This window comes from Ovis canadensis, chromosome X (genome assembly GCF_042477335.2).
Source record: "Ovis canadensis isolate MfBH-ARS-UI-01 breed Bighorn chromosome X, ARS-UI_OviCan_v2, whole genome shotgun sequence".
NCBI classification, from domain to species: Eukaryota; Metazoa; Chordata; class Mammalia; order Artiodactyla; family Bovidae; genus Ovis; species Ovis canadensis.
This window is the reverse complement of record NC_091727.1, coordinates 53,310,975-53,334,845: the sequence shown is the minus strand read 5'-3', so window position 1 is coordinate 53,334,845 and position 23,871 is coordinate 53,310,975. Positions and strand designations below refer to the sequence as shown.

The following is a 23,871-nucleotide window of genomic DNA, read 5'->3' as shown; positions in this document are numbered from 1 at the left end:
TCTGTGGTCAAATTTCCTTCTTGCCATCTTATTATCAAGTCTACATGCATTTGTAGAAAGATTAGGAAGTAATAAGGCCAGATGAGCACCCAATTGAGGCTTGCCTGCTATTAGGGGTGATTATACATCCCCAAGGCCTATATGAATGCTATAGATCTATTAATGCCTGTATTTATCTCAATCTCTTTTACTCTCAAGAAGGCCCAGTTCATGAAACAAGTTATATTGTCACCTTATTTCCAATTAAAAAAATACTAAGGGAAAGTGAAACTAGACAGCAACTTGAAGCATAAACCTTAAATCACCCACCCAACCTAAAAGAACTCACCTGTCAGCCTAGGTAGTACTGCTTCTAAGTACACTAAGATGCCAGGTATATGCCCTAGGTATTTTACGGACTTTAAACCAACATGTTCACCCTTAAGATAATTCTTACCTGTCCAACCCTGCAAGTATGAACAAACATCATGATGTAAGCGTGGGCAGCAGTGAGTGCATGTAGTAGAGGTGTGGCTTGAGCTGAGAGGGTAGCATCAGCAACATTGCCAGCACAAGCCAGTTCTCGCAACAACACTGAGCCCCCGGGGGATTCTATTGGGCGGTGTAACGGCTCCAAGGAGGAAAGAATGGAGTCCAACTGAAGGAGACCTTCCTGGAGGACTTTGGGTTCATGTGACAGTGTCTGAAATAATAATAATTAAAGCATTAATGTACAATAAACTTCATATGCATATATCTTAATAGTCACAATGAAAGAAGTGGAAGATAAGACTCACAAATTTTAGACCTGGCCATGGTCTCTCACCTGGTAAATGGTGGAGCCAAAATATGAATGCACGTATGACATAGCTAAACACCTCCTTTTAGAGCAGCACATCACTTCTCTTAAATGAGAGGCTTTCAAATGTGGTAAGTCAATCAAATGTAAATGACTGTGATGGCCAAACTGGAATACTGTTATAGCAAGGACTCCATGCTGTAAAATTAATTCCAAATTTTGCACAACAGGGAGCAATATTAGGTAAGGTTTCAAAGCATGGAAATGAACCATTGTTACAAATTTTTTTTTTCTTACCACAGTAAGAGAGATAAGTCTAGGATAGGCATTAGCTAGGCATTTTCTTATTCTGGAGACAACTCAAGGATTATATGGCCCTTGTGAATTTTTTTTGAGCCTGAAGGAAAATCTTGACAGTGAACACTATCACTTACCATTCAAATAGGAGAGCTTATGTACCTTTCCTATGGCTTTAAATAAATCTATCCAATCTCACAGTATCTTAAAGGTACAATAAACATGGAGCAGCCTCCCTTCCCCCTGTCTGTTATGAATAGCATTGAATTAAATATTTGCAAAGAGAAAAGCAAAATAAAATATTAAATGCAAATGTCACAATTATGGATCTTTCCAAGTACTCAAGAAATTGGATTTCTGATTTTTAGGAGAAATTACTTATTGCACAACTCAGCTAACAAAGAAATGTCAAAGAGTTAATCCAATTCCTATAAAAATCCCAATGGTTTTTGTTTTCAGAAACAAAAAAATCTCTCTTAAAATTCATACAGAATCTCTAGGGATCCCAAATAGATATAACTATCTTACACTGCAGTACTTGCATAAAGACAGACAGACAGACATCAACACCACCAATGATTAGAGAGTTCTCAAATAAACCCTTGCATACATGGTCAAATGATTTTTGACAAGGTTACCAAGACAAGGGTGTAATAGGGAAAGGACAATCTTTCCAACAGTGTTGGGAAAACTGGATACCCACATGCAAAAGAATGAAGTTGACTGTTACCTTATATCATACAAAAAAATCAACTCAAAACAGATCAAAGACCTAAATGTAAGAGCTAAAACTATAAAACACCTAGAAAAAGCCATAGGACAAAAGCTGCATGACACTGAATTTAACAGTGATTTCTTAGGTAAAACACCAAAAGCATGTGCAATGAAAGTAAAGAGCAAAAACAAAAGAACAAAAAACCCCCACAAAAACCAAACTGGGACTTCATCAAAATTAAAACCTTTTTTCACATCAAATGACACTATCAACACAGTGAAAAGCAACTCATGGAATGGGAGAAAACAATCTACAAATCATTTATGATAAGGAATTAATATCCAGAATATATTAAGAACTGTAACTCAACAAAAAACAAACCCAATTAAAAAATGAGCTCTGCCTTATCCTTAGAAGCTCTAGGCTTATGAGAGAAAGAAGCCATCAGGCAACTGGGGGGAAAAAGTGCTAGGCTATCTAGAGAAAATGTGAAGAGCTGCTCCAGGCCAATGAGAAGAATTAGACAAGAAATACACAGATGTGCCAGCCTGCTGAAAAATACCAGCCGGCAACACCCTACTTCTTTGAGATTGGGGAGTGGCTTCATCTCTACCCTTTCACTCAAAGGGAAATCTACGCCAAAAATAATTCGATAAATGGAGGACACAGTTCACTTGTGAACTGAAGTGAAACGCACAATCTCTTTGAGTCTTGGTTGTTTTGAAGATTGAAAAATCCTGTTCAGTATGGGTGACCACCAAAAAATAATCTAAAGCCATCTACATATGTCACAAATGAGACAAACTGTGGAGTCTGTTGTCAAATAAAATGTACTGTTTTTTGGGGAAAAATGTAGTTTTGGGAAAACGACCTGAACAGACATTTTTCTAAAGAAGACATGTTGCCAATAGACACACGAAAGATGCTCAACATTGCTAAACAACAGAGAAATGCAAATCAAAACCATGAGATTTCATTCCATACACATTAGGTTGGCTAGTATCAAAAAACTATAAAATAACAAGAGTTGGTGAGGATGCAGAGAATTTGTTGGTTGGAATGTGAAATGGTGTAGTTGCTGTGGATAATATAAGTTTCTCAAAAAATTAAAAACAGAACTACCAAATGATCTAGCAAATCCTACATCTGGGTAGATAACCAAAAAACTGAAAGCAGCGTCTCAGGTATGATCTCACTTTAAAGTCTAACTCAGAACCAGAGAGTAGAATGGTTGTCAGGGGCTGGGGGATGTTGTGGAGATGCTGGTCAAAGGGTACAAACTTTCAGTTATTAAGATGAATAAATTCTGGGGATCTAATGTATAATGTGGTAACTATAATTAGCTAATTATATATATATATAATATATAAAAATACTATGTTATATATCAGAAATTTATTAAGAGAGTAGATCTTAAGTGTTTTCAATATAAACAAACACAGAGTCTGGAGGACACATCCACGTTTGTAGCAGCACCATTCATAAAGGGAAGCAACTAAAAACGTCTATTAATAACAAAATGCAGTTTATATATACACTGGACTATTATTCAGCCTTAAAAGCAAAAGAAAATTATGACATATGCTACAACATGGATGAATCTTGAGAACATTATGCTAAGCAAATTAAATTAGTTACACAAAGAAAAATACCTTATGAATTCAAATTACATGACATACCTAGAATAGTCAAAATTCAAGACAGAGAGTAGAATGGTGGTTACTAGGGTCTGATAGGGGGAAGGGAATTGAAAGCTGCTTAAAGTGTAGAGTTTTAGTTTTGCAAGATGAATAGAGTTCTGGAGATGGTTTTCACAACAATGTGATGTATTAAACACTATTAAACTATATATACTTAGAAATGGCTAAAGTGGTAATTATCATGTTATGTCTATTTTACCACTATTTAAAGCAACTTCATTTTTAGGGCAAAATTCGAGCAATGAACTACAGATCAACCATGCTTAAAATACACAACTATCAAGCCTGCCAAAGGAAAAAAAATACATGGTGAAACAGTGTAAGATTGAGTTAAAACCCATCTCCAAAGCTTTCTTGGAGATACATTTTCCCTTCCAAAAAACTCTTATGTTAGAACTATATACCAAACTCAGGAAGAAGAACACTTGACTTTTCAATGAGAAATAACATGGCACACTATTAGTCACAAAATCCACTTGCAGTACATAAACACAAATTTCTTCATTATGTTTTAGTTGAAGGGGAGACCATGGTAAAAACATGTATATAGAAGTATTGCCAAATTGATTTCTAAAAGAAATGAAAATATTTGGTCAGATGCTTCTTACCAATATGGATTTGCAGACACCTGCAACAGCCTGACAGGCTGCAGATGTGGGAAAGTCAATGGGCAGATTGGGAAGACCCAAAATGGTAACCAAAGGCAAGAGTCCTTTCTGATTCACAAATTCCTGGCAGTGGTCATCAGTTGTATTGTTGCTCAGAATAGATTCCACAAATTTCATCTGGGTAATGAAAATTTTAAAAGAAGTTAGAGCCTGACACTTGGAACTAAAATGCTAGCTTGGAATAAGGATAGGGGTAATCTTATAGTCATGAAACCAGTATTTTCTAGGATAAAAAGGTAAAAAGGGATAGGCATACTATGTGAAACCTAAACATTCAGAAAATAAAGAGTAATTACAACTTCTTCCCAATCTATCTTTTCAGCTACACCTAAAGTCACGTAATTTGAGAGCACAGAGAAGCTAAATGACTTGTACATGGCCACACCATGAATTAGTGACAGAATCAGGTTTAATCTCTTAATTTGCTTGTTTAGTGCTTCTTGCATGATAATGTGTTGCCTCTCCCTGGAAGTAAACATCATAGATACTTTCCTTCAAATGTGCTCATAATCCACATGAAACTTAGAATCCTGGAACACTGATTCAGACCAAACAAAGCACTCTGTAAGGGGAAGAAAGCAAAATATGGCCAACACACACACACAGCCAAAAGAGAAACCATCTCTGGACGCATTGTCTGGAAGTGCTTATTGGGCTAGAACAAATGCTAAGTGGGCTTTCCAGATAATTCTGGGAAAATTCAAACTCATTTTCCTGTGAGACACACAGAAGTTAAAAGAAAACACCACATTAAATTTTTCTTTTTTTGGTAAAAGAGAAAGAAGTTAATGAGAAAAATGGCCAGTAGTGGGAAAAAAATATGTTGGGACACATTCATAAAAACATAATACTAGATTGGCCTAACAAAGCCCACTGCCCTCCTGTTTGGTTTCCCAAGGGAGATGAATAGAAAACTGGGACTTTTCAAAAAGATTGCTAGCTAAGTTTGGCAAATCAATCTCACAGAACAAGTTTTATACATCTTTTCCCACTGCTCTGAAGTTTAAGGGCCCCAGTTTTAAGTCATCAGATTATTTGGTAACCCCACACATTTTCCAGAAAAACACACATCTTTACTCAGTTTGCCCTACCATTAATCTTACCACATTAAGGATGTAATCCATGAGGGGAATAGGAATACGCTCCTCTGTACCAACAACCCTGTTAAGGGAGAAAAGAGTGAGTTACACAGAAATTCACAATACCAGTGAAAGTGAAAGTGAAGTCTCTCAGTCGTGTCCAACTCTTTGCGACCCCATGGACTGTAGCCTACCAGGCTCCTCTGTCCATGGGGTTTTCCAGGCAATAGTACTGGAGTGGACTGCCATTTCCTTCTCCAAGGGATCTTCGCAACAAAGAAAAGGAAATAATGAGATTCTAGGTTTTTTTCTCAGTTAAGACATATCCTTCAGTATACAGCCCAGAAAAAAAGGAAAAGAGGTGAAATCAATTCTGAAGGTAGGTCTCCTAGCCTGAGTAGGTTGAGAGCACAAAAGGAAAAACCAAGCTTTCACAAACACAGCATTTGTACGTATCTCAAAAGAAACTTCTAAATTAGGAAAACTACTCTAAGAGGAATTCATCAATACGAAAATATTAAAAATAAGCAAGGTCAATTAAGAGACTATTTAAATATTTGCTTGAAAAAAGGCACTAGAAAGAAAAAAATACACAAACATCTTAACATGTTCTCACATCAAATTTTAAGTTATAAGGAGCAGGAAATGGAATTTTAGTCAAGATTCCATGCTTAGATTTATCAATCATCCAGAACAGATGAAGTTAGTCCAAGATGGAGGCTACACCCAAGGCCGCCTTTTCCACAGATTGTTCCAGAGAACTATCCACAGATTGTGATGATGTCCTTTTGCTTCAGATGCTTCAATGATGCATTGAAGATAAGAAGGCTGCAATAATGCCATAGCTGCAGAAAATGCAGTCTTTAGCCCATCTTGGGTTTTGTTAAGAAATGAACAGAGCGGAAAAAACCCCACAAACTAAAACAAAATCTAACTAAAAGATAAACCCTAAGAAAGGACAAAACTTGAGGGAAATAAGGAAAATTTTGGACATAGGCCTTTGGGAGAAAAGGGCAGAGACAGAAGAAGGGAAAGGTAGGGGGAGAAGGCAGAAAAATTGGCAAGAAACTAGTAATTTTCACCTCTGAGCAAGATAAAATGTGCACAAACCTTTGCCAGGCATAAGGATATTTGGCAGCAAAATGGAGACTAGGGAAAGAGAGTGGAGAGGCATGATGAATGGCTTTAGAGCTAAAATATCCAGAGAGAGAGAGCTTGGGTAGGATGCTGTGAACACGCTCAATGAAGAATCTGGGGAAGAACTTTGTACAAAGGGAGGACCTATATATATGCCAGGAGTGAAAGGATTCCCTGGGAAGACTGCAAACCATTCTCTGACTATAAACCTCCTCCTCAGAACCACTGCTACTTACACCAATTATACACCACCCCAGCCTAAGTGTACCTTCTTGGGAGAGAATCTCTATAACTAAGAATTACAGGTGTGGCTCTAGCCCAGGGAGATACCTGCCCCTTTGCAGAAGCCAAATAAAAGGGTAAAGAGCCAAAGTAATTATCATGAAATGGGACTTAGATACTTTCTCCACTTGCTAGATGGAAATTGGAGAGAACAAGAGAGAAAACATACCAACAGTGGTTCTTAAACTCCAAGAACAAACCTGTTCAGTAACTACCTTGCTCCCTATAGTCAACTTTTTGCCTTCCAGGTTCAGGACATCATATAGGAATAGTAAAAATGATCAACTCAGAAATCCCCCTACTAACTGGTTTTAAGGAAATCCTAAACTCATATAAAACTCTGACCCAGAGCATCTTTGAAACAATGAAAGACTGCATTCCTATAATGAACGAAATAATTTACCTTAACTGTCAAACTAAAAACTTCTGCTTCTCCCCTTTCTCCAAAACAAACATTCCCAAATTTAATTTTACATGTGTATTTAGGATGCTGGAGCCCGTAATCAGATGTAGAGGATTCCAATTGAGTGTCATAGTACACGGGTACAGGACAAGAGATGTCATGTTTTGGCTTTTTGTGGGGAGGGAGCAGATGGGTGGGTAGGAAAATCAGGTCTTTCTTCCCACTTCTGAGGAGACACCGCTACCTTTGGCAAAAAGAGCCCTTCCAGTGTGCCACACAGAGAAGGCAATTGCAACCCACTCCAGTACTCTTGCCTGGAAAATCCCAAGGACGGAGGAGCCTGGTAGGCTGCAGTCCATGGGGTCACTGAGTCGGACACGATTGAGTGACTTCACTTTCACTTTCCTGCATTGGAGAAGGAAATGGCAACCCACTCCAGTGTTCTTGCCTGGAGAATCCCAGGGACGGAGGAGCCTGGTGAGCTGCCATCTATGGGATCGCACAGAGTCAAACACGACTGATGCGACTTAGCAGCAGCAGCAGTGGGCCACAATTCAGGGAACTGCTTCTCTGCATTTGATGCCTTTAAACTCAAACAGTTTTCATTCAAGTTTCAAAGGGCACATGGATTTATATAACCCATTTCTTTCAAGTTGTTCAGGGTAGGTGTTTAAGTTAGGCAAAATAAATGGAATCAATCACAAAAATAAACCATGGTGCCCAACTGAAAAGCTTGGTTACTTACTGGCAAGTATATTCATCCCTAGCAATGTCAGTTTTGCTGAGCTCAATTTAGAAGGCAGAAGAAAGAGGCCAACAAATAAGTATTTAGTACTACTTGTGGTGAACGTCTTTGAATGTAGAACAGAGCTCCATGTATTTGGGGTAGATTGTAGTGCCTAAGTTTCCTTATTCCAGATTTCTAGCACAAACCATGTGTCTCAAGATCAAATACAATCACTTTTTTCAAATACTGCTGATTTCAGTGAAACAACAATAACAACAAGGGAAAAGAACACTATCTTAGTCTGGAAAAAAACTGAAAACTTGAAAGTTTATCAACAGGCAAATTGATAAATGCTGTAGTATATTCATACAATGCAATACTACTCAGCAACAAAAACAACATACTGATAGACAACATGGATGAATCTCAAAACCATACTATGCAACAAAAGCCAAAAATAACAAAGTATATACACTGGGGTATGATATACATGTAAGACTCTGTTTATTCTATTTGTATGTTCTAGAACAGGCAAACTTGTCCTATGAATGACAGAAGTAAGATAGGCGGCTGCCTCATTTTAAGGCAGGAAAATAGGAAATGCAAAATTAATTAATGGAAAAAAATTACCTATCATTTAAGGCATTGGAAAACAGATGGAGGCATGGGAGACAAGAATTTATCTGGGGTTTCACTGAAGAACTTTGCATAGGGTGGGGGAGGGATACAAACAATACTTTTGAGGAGGGGGTGGCACACACTGCAAATTTTTCTACCATGATAACTATCTGGGATAGGGAGATAAAATAATTTGCCTTTAGAAAAATAAACAAATGGGACCTAATTAAACTTAAAAGCTTTTGCACAACAAAACAAAGTATAAGCAAGGTGAAAAGATAGCCTTCAGAATGGGAGAAAATAATAGCAAACGAAGCAACTGAGAAAGAATTAATCTCAAAAATATACAAGCAGCTCCTGTAGCTCAATTCCAGAAAAATAAACGACCCAATCAAAAAATGGGCCAAAGAACTAAACAGACATTTCTCCAAAGACATACAGATGGCTAACAAACACATCAAAAGATGCTCAACATCACTCATTATCAGAGAAATGCAAATCAAAACCACAATGAGGTACCATCTCACGCCAGTCAGAATGGCTGCTATCAAAAAGTTTACAAACAACAAATGCTGGAGAGGGTATGGAGAAAAGGGAACCCTCGTCCACTGTTGGTGCGAATGCAAACTAGTACAGCCACTATGGAGAACAGTGTGGAGATTCCTTAAAAAAACTGGAAATAGTACTGCCATATGGCCCAGCAATCCCACTGCTGGGGATACACACTGAGGAAACCAGAACTGAAAGAAACACTTGTACCCCAATGTTCATCGCAGCACTGTTTATAATAGCCAGGCCATGGAAGCAATCTAGATGTCCATTGGCAGATGAATCGATAAGTAAGCTGTGGTAAACATACACAATGGAATATTACTCAGCTATTAAAAAGAATGCATTTGAATCAGTTCTAATGAGGTGGATGAAACTGGAGCCTATTATACACAGTGAAGTCAGAAAGGAAAACACTAATACAGTATATTAACACATGTAGATGGAATTTAGAAAGATGGTAATGATGACCCTATATGAGATAGCAAAAGAGACACAGATGTAAAGAACACACTTTGGACTCTGTGGGAGAAGGCAAGGGTGGGATGATTTGAGAGAATAGCATTGAAACATGTATATTATCATATGTGAAATAGATTGCCAGTCCAGTTCAACGCATGAGACAGGGTGCTCAGGGCTGGTGCACTGGAATGACCCTGAGGGATGGGATGGGGAGGGAGGTGGAGGGGGTTTCAGGATAGGGAACACATGTACACCCATGGCTGATTCATGTCAATGTATGGCAAAAACCACTACAATATTGCAAATTAATTAGCCTCCAATTAAATAAATTTTTTTAAAAAAGAATTTGCCTTTAATATAGATAGTGGTTTTCAAAATGTAAGTTGAGTTTAGGTAGTCTTTTGTATTCTCTCTCAGCCCTAATAATCCTCACATGACCCAAATGAAGCTTGAGAAGGTGGCAGAAGTGGAAAAGTATACATGTATCAATATTTGTGAGATTCTTAGATTAGCAGAGCCTGGCATTAAGGTGAACGGGCTACAGTAGTTGTGACTCTGAGGGTTTAGAACACAGGCTCAATAGTTGTGGCACACGGGCTTGGTTGCTCTGTGGCATGTGGGATCTTCCTGTATCAGGGATCAAACCTGTGTCTCACATTGGTAGGCAGATTTTTTACCACAGAGTGACCAAGGAAGCCCTCTAATCTGATACTCTTGATTCATTCTATCAACCACTAAATAAACAGTTATTGACTATATACAAAGTGATTGGGATACACTGTTGAATGAGACATTGTCCTTGCCTTTGGAGAAGTATACAGATCAGTGGGGAAAACCATTAGAGAATATACAAATAATTTTTAACAAAACTGTTGGGAGAAAATTTCCTATAAGAATAAGGTATTTGAGATGAACTTGCAGGAATCTGGCAGATAGAAAAGGAGAGATCAGATAATTTGGGGATGGGGATAAATAGGAAGATAATACACAGTGACACAAGATATTCCAAGAAAAGTGTGCAGAGTGAAGACATTTGAGGACTTGAAAAAATGTCAACTTATCAAGGCAGCTTAAAATCTGGGCGTGTTAGACAAAAGATATAAGGAGTCTAGGTAGAAAAGTTATATGCAGATGAATGTGCACAGCTTGACTCAAAACCTCCACAAATACTAACATTCAAGAAATCATTCCCTCATTTATTGTCAGGAAAGAGAACTCTATGCCAGCAGGATGGCTGACAATCCAGGATGTGGCAATGAAGCACTCAGATTCCAACTCCTTTGCAAGTGAACTCCTGCAAACTGTTAGGATATCCTCCTTTTCCAGAAAGAGAACGTTTTAATCGAAACAGAAGAAGATGGCATTAGATGAATGCAGGGTTGCCTTCTCAGATAAGGAAAATATATCTGACCAAGAAAGGAACATACTTCATTACTTTCTGGAGTTTCAAGAGGGGATACTTGTTTCGGATTCTAGCCCTACACTCCTGGTGTCTATTCCACCATAATCTTAAGTCCCAAGTCACCCTTCAAGATCAGCTCAAACCCATTCATATTCATGCCTAAAATGATCATGCTTTTCTCAAAACAACTTCTATATACACATCAAAAGAGCACTTATTAAATAAATGAATGCATAACTGTCCAGAGGGATCACATCTACTTCTAGCATGAAAGTAATTAAGAGTTATAGCAACAGCTATTGCTTTTCATCCCTTGCATGCAAACATGGTAAGCTCAAAGAACCAGGTCCACCAGCAGTCTTTATCATCTCTGTCCCCATCTTACCATCCAGGAAATCAATTTTTATGTAGAATAAACCTCAAATAAATAGAAGAAGGAGAATCTACTGTGTCTGGCTACAATCACATAGTACATTCCAAAGTCGTCTGATTTATATGGAATGAACAGATCAAATAAACAAAGACCAATCAACAAATCCCTGTAACTCCTAAAAATTTCTTAGATGTATGCTCTCTTATGGAAATAGTCAAGCAGTAAATGATGTGGAACACCAAATCAACAAAGGGAAATCCTCTGAGGAAGGCCATTTAATTTGATATACTGAATTCTGACTGAATTTCATGAACAGCATTTAAGAAAGCAAGCTTGCTAAGGCAACCAAAACAAACACCAAAGCACAAATGACACACAAGAATCAAAGAAAGAAAAATTATAAGACATTTTGGGCTGGAAGAACCTGACAACCAGATCTAATTCAACTCTCTCATTTTTAACAGGTGAAAACAACATGCTCAAGATCACAAGGCTAGAGAACTTGTCTTGTGAACACCTACTGCTGATTAGGCTCAGTTTCATTCTGCTGGGTAGAATTAAAGCTCTGCATGGCCTGTACTTCCTCTTCCTCCTCATCCTCACTAGAGGCCTCTTCTGCAGCATGGTTAGATCTTGGGGGAGGAGCAGCAGCAGTGCCATCTGCCTTCTGGATTGATGGCTTCTGACAGATGTATTTAGGGTCTCTTCCAAGATTACAGATTTCTTCAAGTAACTGAAAGGCAAAGGAAGCAAGATTATTTATTAGTAATTAAGGAATGGGGAGATGACTAACATTTTTGGAGCACTTTCTATGTGCTATATACAGAAGTGCCAAAACAATTTTGTTGTTTGTTCAGTTGCCCAGTCATGTCCGACTTTTTGCGACCCCATGAACTGCAGCATGCCAGGACTTCTATCTCTCACCATCTCCTGAAGTTTGCCCAAATTCATGTTCATTGCATCGGTGATGCCATCCAGCCAATTCATCCTGATGCCCTCTTCTCCTTCTAAAACACTTTAACTAAATATTATATACACTATTTCTGGCATGTAGCCATTAATTTCATTTTACAAGAAGGAAATTGGAAGTTCTATGAATTTAAATAACTTCTTCAGGATCACATGGCTGTTAAGTGATCGACTGACTGACCTGACTCCATGTTCTAACTCACCAACCACTAGTAACTCATATACCAGTTTCAATAATCCTAAGAGACAACTAGTAAATGTGAAATAAATAAACCCCAAACAAAAACCTAATCAAAAAAGATTAGAAAGGGTAATATGCTTTTACGAACAGAAGCTAAGCCTCGGCAACTTCTTAATATCCTATAAAAGAAAGCAATACTTAAGTGACTTTTTTTTTGGGGGGGGGGGAGGCAAAGGACCAACCCAAGGACTTGGAGGAAATGAGGCAGACATAATCCTCTTATAGGCACAGTCTAAGAATTCAAATGACCTCCAGTATACGATGCCATTTCCTAAAACCTCCCACTCCACTGCTCTCTCATGCCCATAGTCATGGCCGAATCACTTCCCACCTTGATGATCGCAGTCGTTGCATCTGTTTTGAGGGTAGGCTGATGTCTCATGAGCTCATCTACAGCACTTCCTAGGTTGGAGGCAGTATCCCCTTAAAGCCAAAAATGGAACTGTTAGACTGTAGAAAACAGAGCTTGAACTATTTTTTTTTTTTTGGTGCCAATTTAAGGAGGAAAGGAGAAACTGAGTTGGTGGTTGCGATTTTCTAATGTCATGCTTTCTCAAATGAACTCATACCAACCTCAACAACCAAATCACTGGAGAGGAGTCTAGTAAACACATTTAAAAGTAACCATGTATGCTACATTATACTCTAGTACTCTCTACTGTCAAGGTCTGAGTTAGTATTGAAGAGTGAAGAGAGAGTGAGGAAAGAAAGAAGCATAAACCGTTAACCCTGACTGCCCCGATAGAGAATGATAACAGCTAAAAGGCTAGACAAAGCACATTTTTGAAAACTGGGTTCCTTCTGAAACTCTACCTTATTGCTATGCCTCAGTGATCTGGTCTCAAATACACAGAGAAGGAAGTCTATTCATTTGTGACTATTTTAGGGACTTGGATATTAGAACAGAAAATTGCCAGGATCTCCTGTTGCTGAAGACTAGATGGTAGACTTGAAAATCTACTGCTGGTTTTCTAATATCTATTCCTCAACAGCACTGTAACAGTACATTTAACAGTGAACTGCTGAGAAGTAAGGAAATATTATGAACACCGGTAAAGGATGAAATATTTTCTACCTACAATAGAATGTATGGTGATAATTCTCAATAAACACACACCTAGCCAGAGACATGAAGTGAGATCAAGGAAGAAACAGTTTCCTTGCCAACTCTGGCTTGGAAATCACCTGAATCTTGGCACAACAGCAAACCAATTATTTACTGTAAGGCAAATTCTCATGAATTACCTAGAGGATCAGAACTCCTCCTCCTCCGCATGGCTGGGAGGTAATCTGGAGACAGGAGAACTTTGAAGAGACGTTCAAAAGGCTGACACTGTACAAATGACTGCAGACCTCGGGCATTCAAGCAGAGTGCACTGAATACATTTGGGAGGGAGCCAAGAACTTCACGGGTAGCAGGAACCTAGAGAGAAGATAAAGTGAGCTTGAAGACATTTCGAAGAGTCCAGGCAGACTTGGAAAAACTTTGGCCAGGGGTACTGCACAGAGAGATAAAAAGAATCTTGATGACCAGATCCCAATAGTTTCTTTTCTTTTTAAAATACTTATTTTATATTGGAGTATAGTTGATTAACAATGTTGTGAGTTTCAGGTGCACAGCAAAGTGATTCAGTTATACATACACATGTATCTATTCTTTATCAGATTTCTTTTCCCATTTAGGTTGTTCCATAATATTGAGCAGATATCCTTGTTATATAGTAGATCCTTATTGGTTATCCATTTAAGCTACAGCAGTGTGTACATGTACATACTCCCATACTCCCTAACTATCCCTTCCCCTCATCCTCCAATAGTTTCAATACTACATATAGAAGCCAAGAGAGAGTTTTCATGTCGTAAGACTGCTTTTTATGTGTGTGTATATTTTATGGAAAGGGGTTATGCACTGAGAATTCTTTACAGAGCAGCAGAAAGGACTCACGTCTTTGATAAGCAGTGCATGTAGCATGACATCTGTCAATCCATTGTCCTGGAGTGAGGAAAGCAATGATGGTTCTTGAAATACAAACACAGTCACCACTTCAGTAGCTAAAAAGAGATGAGAAATATAAGAAACTGAGAGATTCTTCACAAGTATTAAAAGCAAAACCCCAAAGGTTCAAACAAAACAAAATAACAAACAGCACCACACATAAAAAAATCCCAGAACTCAATGTACAACATTTAAACACACACGATTAGTATGAAATAAAAGTTCTTGATACTGCTCATCAGAGATTGATCACTATTAGGAATTTAGTGATTAATCTTTAAGATTTGTATGGAGCAATGTATAGGTATGACAATTATATATAGTTAGTAATACTGTACTGAATAGTATAAATATGCTAAGAGAATAGATTTCAGATTCTCTCATCACACACAAAAAGGAAACTATGTGAGGAGATAATGCTTAACTGTAGAAATCATTTCACTATGTACATCAAATTGTGTTGTATACCTTAAATATATAAAATTTAAGAAAAAATAAAAACTGAAATTTTAATTTTTACAAGAATGAGGTTAACTTCATTTTTCAATTATAATACATGATATAATTTCCTTATCTTTCTCATTTCACTACAACTCATTCAATTTGAATGGTTGCATACCATTCCACTGTATACATGTACCACCCTGTATATAAACCAGTCCATAATGGGAAAACCTGATAAATTTAAAAATAAACTCTTTTTTGTATGCTTATGCAGGAAAAAAATGTATGATGGGGTTGTGAGTTTGCTGGGTTAAAGTGAATATAAACTTACAGATGAAAATGGACAAAATATCTTCTAAAAAGCCCTTTCAGCAATTTAAAAATACCAGCAATGTTAAGAGTCCTTGGGTACTAATCTGACCAATTTTTGACAATATTTAGAAATGTGCCCTAAGACTTCTATTAATGATTCTAGAATTTGGCAAAAACCCTATGCAAGAGGAAACAGTACAGCATTATTGCATTCATTAAAAAGTAACCAAAAGAGAAGCTAGAAAAAATACTTGGTAACAAAAAAAGAATTTAGTGAAACTACAAGCAAAAAGAACAAATAATTAAAACCAATAACCAGTCTTCAGAAAGGACTGAAAAAAGTTTACAAACTCAAGGGAAATCTAATAAAGAAAAGAGTACTATATATTAGCAATGAAAAAAGACTTAACTGGATTCACAACAAATAAAATTTTAGAAACTATGTGAAGTGCACGATGAAGTACAGTGCTTTTATGTCATAAAAATTAACTCTCAATAAGACTATTACAAGAATTTCTAAAGTAAAAAATACTACCAGGTAACAGAAAGGAATCAAGTCAATCAAGCTGATTCTAGACATGTTATTAAATCTTTAGGAACAATTAAAACAAGGCTTTCTAACACATGAGATTTTTTAAAGTTTACTTTTAAAACTTAACAAGGAAGGTACATGCATATACAATATCCATAAGCCATGTATAAAACAAACTCATAATAACTGACACCTAAGATCTAAAAGAAACTAGAGGATTTTCAGTTTAAGACAGTGAACAGAACTCCTCTCATCAAATGCTACTGAAATGGGAGATATATGACAATTACTGGGACCAAGAGTTGTGAATGGCCTTTGCTATTTCTGATGAGCTATATAAACTTATGGAAATAAGTCCTTTTTTGGGTTTCTATTGGTATATGAAAGACTCTTCAATAGACATTAATTTGTAAAAATTCCTTAGAATTTAGATTCTAAGGAGCAATTGGGTATTCATAAACTAAAATTAGTGTTCTATTATCAAGTCTGCTTTCTTGAGGAGGTCTAACTGTAATCCGGCATCACAATGCTACTGTGCAACAAGGGTCATTTTGAGGAGGTCTAACTATAATGTTAAAAGTTGGCTTAAAGCTCAACATTCAGAAAATGAAGATCATGGCATCTGGTCCCATCACTTCATGGGAAATAGATGGGGAAACAGTGGAAGATTTTTTTTTGGGGGGGGGGGGCTCCAAAAATCACTGCAGATGGTGACTGCAGCCATGAAATTAAAAGACGCTTACTCCTTGGAAGGAAAGTTATGGCCAACCTAGATAGCGTATTAAAAAGCAGAGACATTACTTTGCCAACGAAGGTCCGTCTAGTCAAGGCTATGGTTTTTCCAGTGGTCATGTATGGATGTGAGAGTTGGACTATGAAGAAAGCTGAGTGCCGACGAATTGATGCTTTTGAGCTGTGGTGTTGGAGAAGACTCTTGAGAGTCCCTTGGACTGCAAGGAGATCCAACCAGTCCATCCTCAAGGAAATCAGTCCTGAATATTCACTGGAAGGGCTGCTGTTGAAGCTGAAACTCCAATACTTTGGCCACCTCATGCGAAGAGTTGACTCATTGGAAAAGACTCTGATGCTGGGAGGGATTAGGGGTAGGGGGAGAAGGGGATGACAGAGGATGAGATGGCTGGATGGCATCACCAACTCGATGGAAATGAGTTTGGGTAAACTCCGCGAGTTGGTGATAGACAGGGAGGCCTGGCATGATGCGATTCATGGGGTCACAAAGAGTCGGACACAACTGAGCGACTGAACTGAAGAGCTTTCCACAGTTTGTTATGATCCACACAGTCAAAGGCTTTAACATAGTCATTCAAACAGAAGTAGATATTTTTCTGGAATTCCCTTGCTTTCTCTATGATCCAGTGAATGTTGGCAATTTGATCTCTGGTTCCTGTGCCTTTTTTAAACCCAGCTTGGACATCTGGAAGTTCTTGGTTTGTGTAATGCTGAAGCCTGGCATGCTGCGATTCATGGGGTCACAAAGAGTCAGACACGACTGAGTGACTGAACTGAACTATAATGCTACATCACAATGCTACTGTGCAAGGGGGACAGTTTAAATACTCCTTTAAAATTAATAGATGATTAAGAATTAGAATGAACACAGAAAAACCAATCAGCTTCAGATGGAACTAAGCAACTAACTCTTAAAAGAATTTAGATAACTCTTTAAAATCAAATTCTAGAATCCACAAGCCCATAAAATAGCAACAATCCAAGATAAATGGTCTCTTAAAAATAAGGTAATAGTTGGCGATCAAAAACACCTGTAAAAAAAAAAAAACTAAAGATTTGATAATGCAACGGGCATCTTAAAAGATTATACATAGAAATTCTTAGAAAGTTAAGTGAAATGAGATCAATATGGTAGGCTAAGAACACGGCATATACAGACCTGAACAGATTAAACTGTGGCAAAGATAAAACAGGAGATGAGAGAGAAGAAAGGGCAGTTGAAGAAGTTAAAGGGGAAGTTAAAGTTGGGCATAAGAGTGCCAGAAGAGCCAGAGGTAGAATTTGGGAGGAGGGAGTCTTTACTTAGTGGGTTTCAGCATGGACAGCAGGAGGACATTACAACCTCACCAAGTGCTTCCTCACTTACTTCCCCTTCAGGTTCTTCCTAGTATTCCACCAACTGGCTACAAAAGGGAGCAGTGGGACATCTTTTTACCTTTTATACTGGGCCTCATCACCATCTTTGGTGTTACAGGCACAAGTTTAGGCGTCTTCATTCTGTAACAGATTCATCTTATAGAGGCTACACAGGTAACAGCCTAACTTCTGGCCAACTACATAAACCGAACAGCTCAGGTCACAGAAGCCCTTAATGAGGGACAAAGCAATCTACTTGCTACGATAAGTGATAACAGATGAGCATTAAACTACCTACTGGTATTTCAAAGTGCAGCTTGTACCTTAAAAGGGGACTCCTGCTGCATGTGGGTTAATAGAATAGGACAGATAGTTCAACAAATAAAACAATAAACCAAAACAGCTAATCATATTACTAAAATACTCCAAGAGATTCTCAGTCCCCCATTAATTTCTTTCCCTGGCCATCTCCTGCCTGGGGTGAAAGGCTCTACACTATCATTTATGGAGTTAATAATTGTTGAACTAATTATTTTGGGTTGGATTTACAAATTTCACCCCTCTCAAGTACAAATTTACAGGGAACCTGTGAGGTTATGTTAATTCAAATGCCAGGAATGAATTTAGACTTTTAAGAAGGAATTCTGCTTTTATGCTTCCTGCATCATCCTGAGAGGGCTCACGTGCTCCGCACCCCTAACCACATGAACGAGCATCTTCTTGCTGCTTCTTTTAAACTTCCCCTTTATAAATAAAGGGTTGTGCATTTGCTTTTCTGTTTGGGGGATTTCTCCCAGAGAGAGCCATCCTTCCCTGCACCTTTACCTGGGACTTCTCCAACTGAGTAACAAATCTTTCTTTGATCATACCAAACTACCGTCAGGAGTTTTTCCATCTGAAATTAACCTTGGAAGGAGTCTCTCCATGTCAAAATGGAGTTGCTGCAACACAAGGGAACACTGCCTCAACCTGATTAAGAGGAGCAAAACATTCAACACAAAATCTTCTGCTAACCTCAAACTTTCTTTTAAAACAAACTTCAAACTTAATGGTGAGATATTGACTGAATGCTTTCCCCTGAGGTCAGGAACAAAAAGTAAAATAGAAAGCATAAAGATTATAAAAGTTAAATTATTTGTAGATGATGACTTTATAAAATATCTTAAGAGATCAACAGTTTTGCACTTCTAATTTAGCAAAGTCACAGGATACAAAGTTAATATACAAAACCCCTATATTGCTTTGGTGAGGGAGTTAAGTATCTGAGTCTGTACTAGCCAAAACTACTCCCTCCAGACACCCTGCAATATTAAAATATGCATGCTACTGGTACCAGGAGGCATTCTCACCTCCCACTAAATTCCTTTACAGTTTTAAGGAGAATTCTAGAAGCATATATATCTCGTTTGTTGTCCTGAATATGTATGGCACTCAATAAATGCATTAATAAATGACGTTTTAACAATAGCAACACTCAAAGTAGTGCTGATGTCAAAATGCAAGGACATTTATTCCAAGTAACTAGAAAGTACCTACAGGTTCCAAAACTGAATTTTCTACAGTAAGAAACAATTTTCTATACTACAGCTTACAGGTTTGACATTCAATTCTGAGAATGGAAAACATTCTGATTGGGCATTTTAGACCAAGGTTAGGGGCTAAGAACCAGGGGCTTCCCTGGTGGCTCAGCAGCAAAGATCCACTCGTGATGCAGAGACACAGGTTTGATCCCTGTGTATGGAATATCCCATAAAGGAGGGCATGGCAACCACTCCAGGATTTTTGCCTGGAGAATCCCATGGACAGAGGAGCCTGGTGGGCTATATAGTCCATTGGAGTGCAAAGAGTCAGACAGGATTGAAGTGACTGAGCCCGCAAGGGCTAACCACTGAATAAAGACATGTTTCTTATTATTCCTACAGTGTTTAAGTGTAGCACAAAAAGCCAAGTGTACAATAGTATTACTGACTGCAATACACTGAAAAAAAAAGGTTTCTGTAGTGTAATGGTTATCATGTTTGCCTGACACAATACATTGCAAATGGATATTTATTTGAAAAGGAACTCTGATGTTTCTCTATTTTATCACCAACTAGAAAGATACAAAATCATACAGTGGACAAATATTCTGCACACACACAGATATAAAACACACACACAGAGCACTGCCAGGTCCAGTTACCTAGGAGAAAGAGTGATGGGCCATAGTATTCTGCATTGCTGATGATGTGTTTCAGGGAGGTAGGCAGAGAACCATCCATCACTAAGAGAAAAGCAAATATCAAGAAGAATATGATCAGTCCAGTAGTAGTTTGATCGGTAGAGACGATGGATCAATATATTACATACACCACACAGTGGTAAACAAAGTATTTTGATTCCTTAATGGTACCCACTTGTCTCCTCCTAATATTTTATTATTTATTCTTTGTCTATGTAATAACCTTTTAACAGTAGATCAAAGAATAAAAGAATACAGAGACAGAGAGACAGCGTAGGGTAGCAGACTGGAAGTTAACACATCTAAAAGCTGGAAAAGGAAAAAATAGATGAATCACTATTAAAATAGTTGAACAATCCTTAGGTCCAGGAAAAGTAAGACTAAAAGACTAAGCTAACACTAAAAGCTATTCAAAATGTCATGGCCTTTTTCTACAAAGTATGAAAAGGATCAGTCCTTGAGAGAGTCAAACACCCTTGTAGAAAATATCTAGAATCCAATACCATGTCGTATGCCATCTGAGAAAGCAGGGTCTTGAATGGCCTTCTTGAGGAAATTCAACATGGATTTGAGAAGTGCGGCTCGTTGTGGAATACACTGGACTCCTGGCAAGGGAGAAAGAGGATTATACTGGTTCACCATTATGTACAATGAGCAGGTACATAAAACAAATTTTTAGGAGATCCATATACACTATACCAATACTAGCAGACATTCGAAGTGAAATCTCTGGATGCTGGGAAGAACATTTACCTAAGCTTTAAAATGAGAAAAAATAAATCACCAAGGACCACACAAAATTATACTAGAAGTCTAAAGTATTAAGGAGAAAAATCACAAAGTAAAAAGATTAACTCTAATACTTGTTTCCCATTTTGAATATTATCTGCCTTCAAACATGGATGTGTTGATAAAATAATCAATACACGAAGAGTTGAAAAATTATAAATACTATGAAATAAGTATTAATTACGAGAAAATGAACACCAGAATGCAAAGTAACAGTCATAGTCATAAGAAGCAAACCTCCAAATGTACTGCTTAAGTTCCCCTAAAGGACCATGCTTCACTAGCTTAGTATTTCAATCACTGTGATTGGTTGTGTCTCTATATGTCTACACACCAGGACGAGGGCCAGGGCCAGAGGAGATGCTAGTGCTGCTGGAACTTGATGCCCTTAATTCAACATCCAGCCGGTGCTCCATAGAGATGGATGAGCTGGGACTACTTTCCATAGTCACATCTGTAACTGAAGTAAAAGTTATGATAAAGAAATTAGAATAAAACAGACCAAAAAAAGTTATTTATTTTTTTTTCTATACAGTGAGATGAATCAACATGGAGAAGGATTAAAATACTGAAACCAAAATGAAAACACAATTGACCCTTAAACATCACGAGGGTTAGGGGCCCTGATGCTTCAAATAGTTGAAAATCTGCATATAACTTTACAGTCAGTCCAACATACCTGAGGTTCCAAATCCATGGAGTCAATCAGCTGTGGACTGTATAGTATCTGTAGTACTATACAGATACTATATTCAATGAAAAAATCCACTTATAAGGGGACCCATGCAGTTCAAACCTGTGCTGTTCAAGGGTCAACAGTACCTTTCCACAAAGACTAGAAAGGTATTTCATATCACCAGTTATTCAAGATATGCAAATTAAAAACAGCCCCTCAAAAGAAGTCCTTCAATATTTCTCACCCATCAAATTTAGAAGGGAAAAAGGTAGTAAGTAAAATATGTAATTTCTTTACTCCTGGTGGGTAGTATGTAGAGCTTTTTTGGAGGGTGACTTAAATATAAGAAGCATAAAGACTGATATGGAAAGATGACTCTGAAACACTGAATGAACACTGCTAAACTGAACAGTATGTTAATGTTCTCTTCTTGTTTTATAAAACTATATACTTATGTCAATATATATTTGAATATGCATAAAAGACTGAAAAGAACTACATTAAAATAGCTATGGTGGCTGGGAAGTGAGTTATCATTTCTACTTTACATATTTGAATAATTTTAATCAATCAAGTGCAAGATACACAATTACTTCTTACAGCATATAAAATATAATAAAAGCTCCATTAGTGATAAACCACTGCTTACATTTTGAAGTATTTTCTTCTAATCTTTTAAATACATATACAAACATACAGGACATAAACTCATGGTTCTCTAACCTGATTTTCAGTGAATATACAATTTTCTCTATAGGTACATCATAACATGAGAACTAGCTGTTAAAAATGTAGATTTCCTAGTCTTCACTTATAAACTTACTAAATCAAGCATTACACTAAATCTTTAGCAAGCACATTAATTTATTCTTATTCTTATGGTTTCTTATGTTTGACAACCACTGATTTATTGTGAACAGAGTCTTTAAATCATCTTCTATACCACACCATTTTGGAGATGTCACATTTTAATCAACATCTGGGACCACATGACCATACCCATGACCTCAAATGCCAAGTTGCCCACTGCAGACTAGAGATAGAAATTGGGTAAAGGGCTCTCTAGGGACAGCAATGCACATTGTGTTTGGGGGGGGAAAAAAAAGGAATGAAAACTTATGGATATTTAGTGTCAAGAATGAAAACCATTATAAAAAAATTATTATTAACATGGTTACAGATATATGTAATGACATCATGGGTCATGAAGACAAGATTAAATACTAACAAAGCTGTTAGATAGCTGTGAAACAATTTTTTATTTTGGGTACTATTATTAAGAGCTATGCACTGGGGGAAGTTCTTAGAAAGGACATAATCTGATTTACCCCAAGATTAAGAACACTTGTTCTTTCAGATTTTATGATTTAAAAATTGTTCCCTACCTAACAACTTTTCCACCTCCCCCTCCTCAAAATAGCCAGATAATTTCACAGGGTCCCATTTTAGTGTCCATATTCTCCTTATCTTTTCGTAATATATATTTAAACACCTGTGATATACATATCAGGCACTATTGAAGATTATACCAGTGAACAGAACAGCATCATGATCTCATGGAGCTTACACTTTAGTGGGAATAAGAAGATAATGAATCAGTAATGAACCAATACTAATAGTAATTATTAATTACCATCCATATCAGTTTCCATTTCTTCTCCTTCTTGTGCAGTACTGGGTCTCTGGATCTTTGGCTTGATCACGAAAGGGCATTCTTTTCGGCACAAATCAACTTCATGCTATAATGAAGGGGGAAATAGTAAGATAATCCTACATATATAATAGAGATTAAAAAATTATAACAAGAGTGTCACAGGCAGATTACAGAAATGATTTCTAAAAACAAAAAAGGGATAACATGGCTCTTTAGGGTTATTACATTAGTTTCTAGGCATAGCAATCACTGTATCTAAGTGTATGCAAAGTACTCCTCATATACCTCAAGTCTATAAATGAAGATAGAAAGTCCACTATGGGATTGAAAAGCTGCCATGTCCAGATTGGTGATAAGGTCAACCACTCTGACAGCTCTGGTGACAAATGTTATCTGGTCCTGTTCATCGCCAAGAAACTTTATGACCTATTAGGGAAAGAGAAAAGTAAAACCAATCAAATTAAAGCTGTAATAAAGTATTCTTTTGGAAACATGCAGTCTAGGGTTTCAGGGAGGCACCATGGTACAGCAGGAAAAAATATATGTTTGATTTTTGGTGCTTGCCAAATGATAGCTCTATCACTTCTGAGACTCAACTGCCTGAAGTAACAGGGACGTAAATTACCTTTCAGGATTAAATAAAATATTCAGGGAGAAAAGAGCTGGTAACTGGGGCCTAGCACATGGCAAAGCCTATCATGCTTAAGGTCATGAGGAGATGTGGCAATATCTTAATTAGTA

At 37.4% G+C, this 23,871-nt stretch overlaps 1 protein-coding gene across 11 annotated transcripts in view; it reads right to left on the bottom strand.

Annotated features, from left to right (window-relative positions):
- The window catches only part of HUWE1 (HECT, UBA and WWE domain containing E3 ubiquitin protein ligase 1), a 158,201-nt gene that overhangs the window by 61,637 nt on the left and 72,693 nt on the right, over positions 1-23,871 (bottom strand). For all 11 annotated transcript variants that reach the window (XM_070291618.1, XM_070291624.1, XM_070291623.1 and 8 more), the window contains 12 exons: positions 23,416-23,556; positions 23,110-23,215; positions 21,135-21,260; positions 20,515-20,616; positions 19,973-20,053; positions 14,346-14,452; positions 13,646-13,823; positions 12,732-12,823; positions 11,712-11,923; positions 5,262-5,319; positions 4,099-4,275; positions 437-682 (listed from right to left, as the gene is read on the bottom strand). In XM_070291618.1, coding sequence (XP_070147719.1) covers positions 437-682; positions 4,099-4,275; positions 5,262-5,319; positions 11,712-11,923; positions 12,732-12,823; positions 13,646-13,823; positions 14,346-14,452; positions 19,973-20,053; positions 20,515-20,616; positions 21,135-21,260; positions 23,110-23,215; positions 23,416-23,556 — 1,626 coding nt within the window. The remainder of the gene's footprint in view (positions 1-436; positions 683-4,098; positions 4,276-5,261; positions 5,320-11,711; positions 11,924-12,731; positions 12,824-13,645; positions 13,824-14,345; positions 14,453-19,972; positions 20,054-20,514; positions 20,617-21,134; positions 21,261-23,109; positions 23,216-23,415; positions 23,557-23,871) is intronic.